Source organism: Paracoccidioides lutzii (assembly GCF_000150705.2).
Source record: "Paracoccidioides lutzii Pb01 unplaced genomic scaffold supercont2.2, whole genome shotgun sequence".
Taxonomy (NCBI): Eukaryota; Fungi; Ascomycota; class Eurotiomycetes; order Onygenales; family Ajellomycetaceae; genus Paracoccidioides; species Paracoccidioides lutzii.
This window is the reverse complement of record NW_015440948.1, coordinates 2,136,967-2,142,966: the sequence shown is the minus strand read 5'-3', so window position 1 is coordinate 2,142,966 and position 6,000 is coordinate 2,136,967. Positions and strand designations below refer to the sequence as shown.

The window sequence follows — 6,000 nt, the reverse complement described above, 5'->3', positions numbered from 1 at the left end:
TTTAGTTTAATTAATTAATTATTATTATTATTAACTATATATATATTAAATAATAATAATAATAATAAAGTTATATATAAATTTTAATATAATATTATATTTTTTAAAACTATTATTTATTAACTTAAATTATATATATATATGACTTTTAAAATTTTAATATTAAGTTTATTAATAATTATAATAATTTAAAAACTTAATTTTTAGTTTAAATTATATTGAATAAATTTTTAATTTAATTTTTATTTATAGTAATAATAATAATAATAATAAATTAACTTTTTTAAATAATTATAATTTATAAAAATTATTGTTTATTTTTTTCAATAATTATAATTTTAAAAAATTAACTTTTTATTATAAAATTAAATATTTTAAATATACTTTAATTTCTTTAATTTAATTTTATATAATAAAATATAAAATTTAAAATTTTTTATAATTATTAAAATATTTTATAGTTATTTAATTTTAATTTAATATTAAAATAAGTCAAATTCTTAACTGTTAAAAAGAAAATATATTATTTTCATTCAATTGCAATTTAGAGTAACTGATTTTCCTTATCTATTAAAAGAATTTTCTAAAGAAGAAATTTTTCTTCTGTAAGATAAAATCTTTGTAGAAATTATCTACATTTGCTATATGTATGCTTGTTGAGTCTAAATGAAATAAGAGATATTAAATGACTTTGTTACAGCTCATACATTTGATATCTGACTCTTATCATGAGCTTAAATTGCTATAAAAATGTTTCCTTGCTTATAGAAAGCTTGACTCTGTATTGTTGACAAATTCTTTGATTGAACTCTCACCATGCGACAAAACGGGAATGTGGCTCGCTAACTTGTGGATTACGTTAAAGAGATCTAGATTTTATATCAGAAGATTCAATCTCAATCAAGATGGATAATAAAAGATCTATAGATCTCACTATAGTCACAGTGATGACGGCCTGTAGTAAGCTTATTAACACTCATTTCATTACTCAACATTCACAGTTGAATGAGAGTGTTTTTTCTTTGAAATATGTTCTCATGAAAATTATAACAGCAAATGATTTTACAAACCCCCAGGCATATAAGATAGCTTTTAGATTTTAGACACTTCTGCAAATTACTAGGGTTTACAGGTGAATTAAGGGGAAAAGAATAAATTTTCATATGTAGCATGTTTTTTGCATGAGATCTAGGTTTGGATAGCTAGCTTCTAGATTTCGCACGGCGGTGCAACGGGTGGTATTGGGGGAGGCGAAATAGGCGAATGCCGTTCGCCCCGGAGCGGCCGCCGCCGCCCCGTCCGTGATTCTATGTATCCTCCAATACGAGTTTGTGGTTGTTGTTGTGATGAATATATATATACATATACATATGTAGACGAAATCTGAACTATATATGGGGTGGCACGTGATTAAGGTAGCTGCAGAATCCACTAGCAAACTTGTCACCCAAGGTTCCACTGGGCTGAAGCTGACTCAGCGCTGACCTCACACTCTCTTCACCCCGTGATCTTGAGTCACATGACGCACTAACTAACTTACTTATCTTTTGGGCAGTGCCTTTCCGGGTCTTTATTAATCCATTCCTTTCCTGTTCCCCGTTGCTTCTTGAATAATAGTTCGTCAACCGCAAAAAACAAATCCCGTCCTCCGCTGCTGAGCCCTAACGAAGCAGCAGATGCGATCATCATCCTCGTCTTCTCGAAGCCCGGCCTGATCAACCCGCTCCCAGAGTCCCTCTCCAGGCTCCCCCCGCCCTCCACGGAGCGCCGTGCTGTCGAGAGTTTGGCTGCTCCAAGTCACCGTTGGTCGCCTGTGCTCCCCCGTTCCAATTGCTGTCGCGCCCGACTGATTCTACGTTTTCTGCCCCCTTCAAATGGCCGATGCTTTAGACTCGGCAGACCGCGTTCACCCCGAGTACACCACAAACCACCTTTCTTCCGGAGACCCGCTCCAGCCACATCCATCTCATTCTCCCGTCCAAGAAGGTGACTCGGATACCATGGATTCCAGAGATCCCTCTGAGATCCCCCCGACTCACTCGTACCCGTCCCCCAACGCCGCGCAAGTCGGACAAGCCACCATGTCCTATTACGCCAACCAGTCTCGCCATTTGACTGCAGATGAGTTGCATCTCTCCGCTGAGCTGTCGCGTGACGCCTCTGCTGCTAATATTAATGACTCCTCCGCAAATGGCATTGCCCATGGACAATCCATGGTCTTGGGTCAGTCCAACCCTGGCGCGGGGGATATGAATCGTGCTTCTCCATCCGATCAGCATCAGCAACAACAGCAGCAACAGCAACAGCAACAGCAGCAGCAACAGCAACAGCAACAGCAACAACAGCAGCAGCAGCAGCAGCAACAACAACAACCACAATCTCATCTTCTTCAGTTCACTCCAAATCAACAGGTTGGAGTCGATCCCAATCATGACTTGAGCTATGGGGACCAGAGTGCGCGACGGAAGAGATCAAAGGTTTCCCGCGCGTGCGATGAGTGTAGGCGCAAGAAAGTAAGTCAATATTACTTAATCAAGTATGCATACTATTTTTTGTTTGCCGTGCGACTCTCACACGAATATATGAATAGATTCGATGTGACGCCACGTCAGAAGCAGGTGTCGAAACCTGTTCCAACTGCCGCAGAACCAATGCGACTTGTGAATTCAGTAGGGTTCCAATGAAGCGCGGCCCGAGCAAAGGGTTTGTCCCCTATCTATCCTAGCATTATCTATCCTTTTTGTCAGAAACTGAGGCGCTACCTACAGGTATATCAAAGAGCTGGCCGATCGTATCAACAGTCTTGAAAACCAGATGCATCCCGGACTCGGCCAATCCGACATTCCGTACCAGGCAATGCAGGACGACACGTCTCCCAGAGGATACCAGGAGTTTTCATCCCCAGTAGAAGGCAATTTATTATCCCGCAAGAGGACTTATTCCATGTCAGAGGGTCTTCCGAATACCTTCATGCAGCCTCCGTTCTCGCAAACTGGACGCCCATCTTCGGTCGGGGGTTGGCCTGTCCAGGCCCCAAGTAAAGACCAAACACAGGTTCCTCAGGGGGATGGTGGTGCTGGTGTAGATATATATTCCAGCTCTCTTCTGACTAATGGGTCTGTTGCTAAAATTAATCAACCTTTCTGGTCACAAGAAGGCACTGGCACAGGACAGCAAACTGAGATTAGTACCTTGGGAGATGAGTTACAACCTTTAATTGAATTGGACGTTAAAGTGTTTGATGCGTGAGTACCTGATTTTCTCCTTTTTGCTTCCCCTCCCTTCTTCCCCCAAAATTATATATATAATAAAATAAAATTTCCACACACAATAACATCCTAATTTAAATGGCCGCAAAGCTACTACAATCATATCCACCCCTTTCTCCCTGTGTTACCCAACTCAAGGGATCGATTCTGCGACCATCTCCAACAATGCAATCGCCAAATCCAAGAATCATTTCTACATTGTCTTTACGCCGTCACTGGAGCGAATTTGCTTCGTGCTGGGAATCAATTCCAGCAGATTCTCACATACGAAAAGGCCCAAGACTGGCTGTACGCGTCATTTCGTGAAGACCCATCTACCAGATCACGGTCTACCAACTTGTTGCTCCTCCAAAGCATTCTTTTGATGGTTCTCGAGGCCGACTCTCGTGGTCCAGAAAATCTGCCGGGGCAGAACGGTCTCTCGAAATCGGTGCTGTTGGAGATTGCTTTCCCTCTGTCATACTATATTGCCAAAAGTCTGGGCCAAATTAGGACGAGTAACCCAGATGACAATGATTCCGATTCCGATGGAAATATCGCAAGACGTGATTGGATTGTTTTCGGCATTTTGTCTCGCTGGCATGCTGTTGCTGTGGCAGGACCTGACCTTTTCGATACGAATGAAACCGCGACTCTGGAAGATAAACAGGTTTTTAGCCTTGCGACGATGCAAATATCGCGTGTGTTCTTCTGTTCCACAGCTGTATACAAACCTTTCTAGTGATACGACCTAGCTGACAACTTTTTTTGCGCACAGGTTATTCTACGCTTCTAACTGAGGTCCATGACCTCTTGTTTGATCCTACGCCATATACACTTTCAAACTACGGCGCTAACCGTGCTCTTAAACGCAACCTGTACGGCCAATTAAATCGCATCAGGGATGTTGAACAACTTCATCTGTACGCCAGCGGTGACAGCGTGAACAATGCGCGCATTGAAGAACTTTCCCCCCTGATGTTCTGGTTCATCACTCTTCTCCTTAAACGACACCTGTTCACATATACCCCTTCTGAAATCCTCTACCCGGCCGAAGTCATCATTGACCTTCTCCACAAGCAATCTCAGTCCGAAACACCCATCTCCTCCCCATTCCATCTCCACTTCCTCTCCCTGGCCGTAGTCACTCTCCTTGAAATCACGGACCTGCCAGACCTCGCAAACGACGCGTGGGAATCGATCGAGAAAGCACTTCAGGTCATCTCCTATCGCGAAAAGCACGCAGCTACGGCAGGAGAATTCGAGAATGTCTTCGCTACTTCCAGCTGGGACGGATGCATCCACGCCTTCATCCAGGCGAAACTTGCCAAAGTCCGACAGGTCCCACAGGGCATGGCGGGCGCCTTGGGCGGTGTCGCTGGATCTGCCCAGCCGCTCCTTGGCCCGAGGGAGCAGCGCTCCCTGCAACACCTGGCCGATCTGGCCGTTGGTGCGGGTGGTGGTGTGAACGCTTCCTCGCCCCCTCCAACTTCTGCGGTGAATATGGCTGGCGATGACAAGGACCTTGGCGCCGGGGCAGGGTCGGGGACCGGTGTTGCTGGTGGCGTCGCTGCTGCTGGTGAGCTTGGTGATGGCCTGCCTCATTCTGGCGCGGAGCAAAAACAGATGTCCCCTGTCTTCGTTGACTTTACGAGGTTAACTAAACGGGGTTACCTTAATGTCCTTGCTGGCAGTTGAGTGAAAGTTGTAGTTGTGTTTTCTATAACATATTAGAAGAACTGGTGTCACGATATATTCTTTGCATCATGTTACGGCCTGATGAAAGAAAGGAAATTGCATACTACAAACAGAATGCAGTGGTGAATTTTTTTTCCTTTGCTTTGTATGTTTTGATAGCTGTTCTACCCTTCTATGCTTTTGTCTAGTGATATTTTATATGGGTTGTCCACCCCACTTGCTACAGGAAAAGATGCTCAGGCTTTGCTGAGTATGGAAATTGACGGGCGTGAATATGAACATGTTTAAGATGGAAAGAAACTCAGGGCAAGGCATACTGGTGTTTTCTAGCAGGAGGGTCAGACCTTTCTTTTTCTTGTTTTCTTTTGTTGTCCGGTGGTTTTGTATTGAGCTTCTTTTTATATACGTTGCTCGTCTTTCGTCTCCCTGCCCTCCACTCTCCCCATCTCTTTTCCTACCCCCCTTGTCTACTCATTCCAGTCTACACCATGTTTTATGCAAAAATTGCCTTTTCTTTCCTCCATCCCTTATTCCCCTTTCCAATACCTTCTGAGGGCCTTAGTTTTATTTTCAATTTGCCAGTAATAATACCTTGAGACACCCCTTCATCGCATCTCTATTTCCCCCCCCTTTTTTTCGTTTTTCGTCTTAATATTCTCATACACAACATATCTCGAATTCGGCTTTACTCTGAACCTTCCCTAGTTTCTTTTCCCCGTAATATATCAAGAACACACCAAAATAGCTGAGGAATGGGATGGGATTCCTCTGTACTGTATCAGGGAGGGAACAAATAGTGTTTGTTGTGTGCGTATAACTTGTTATGGGGGTTGCCCCTCTTGAATTGTTTCAATCCCATTGATTTTATTTGATTTCCTTCGATATTTAAAACGGAAACACTTTAATTGAATTGGAATTGCATTTTCTACTTTTTATATTTCCATCTCATCTGCATCTGTCGTTCGCTGCCTCATTTCCTGTAAATCCGTGAAGGATATGTGTAATATGAGTAGTTATCGTGATTAGTGTTGTTTTCAATGCAGACGGCATTATT

The 6,000-nt window shown here is 42.6% G+C and overlaps 1 protein-coding gene across 1 annotated transcript; it reads left to right on the top strand.

Moving 5' to 3' along the window:
• Window positions 1-1,874: 1,874 nt before the first annotated feature.
• PAAG_01320 (hypothetical protein) lies at window positions 1,875-4,946 on the top strand (the record flags this gene model as incomplete). The annotated part of the gene is made up of 5 exons (XM_002797415.2): window positions 1,875-2,513; window positions 2,591-2,703; window positions 2,769-3,245; window positions 3,360-3,949; window positions 4,027-4,946. The coding sequence occupies 5 exons, from the start codon at window positions 1,875-1,877 to the stop codon at window positions 4,944-4,946; spliced, it is 2,739 nt and encodes a 912-aa protein (XP_002797461.2).
• Between the last annotated feature and the right edge of the window lie 1,054 nt (window positions 4,947-6,000).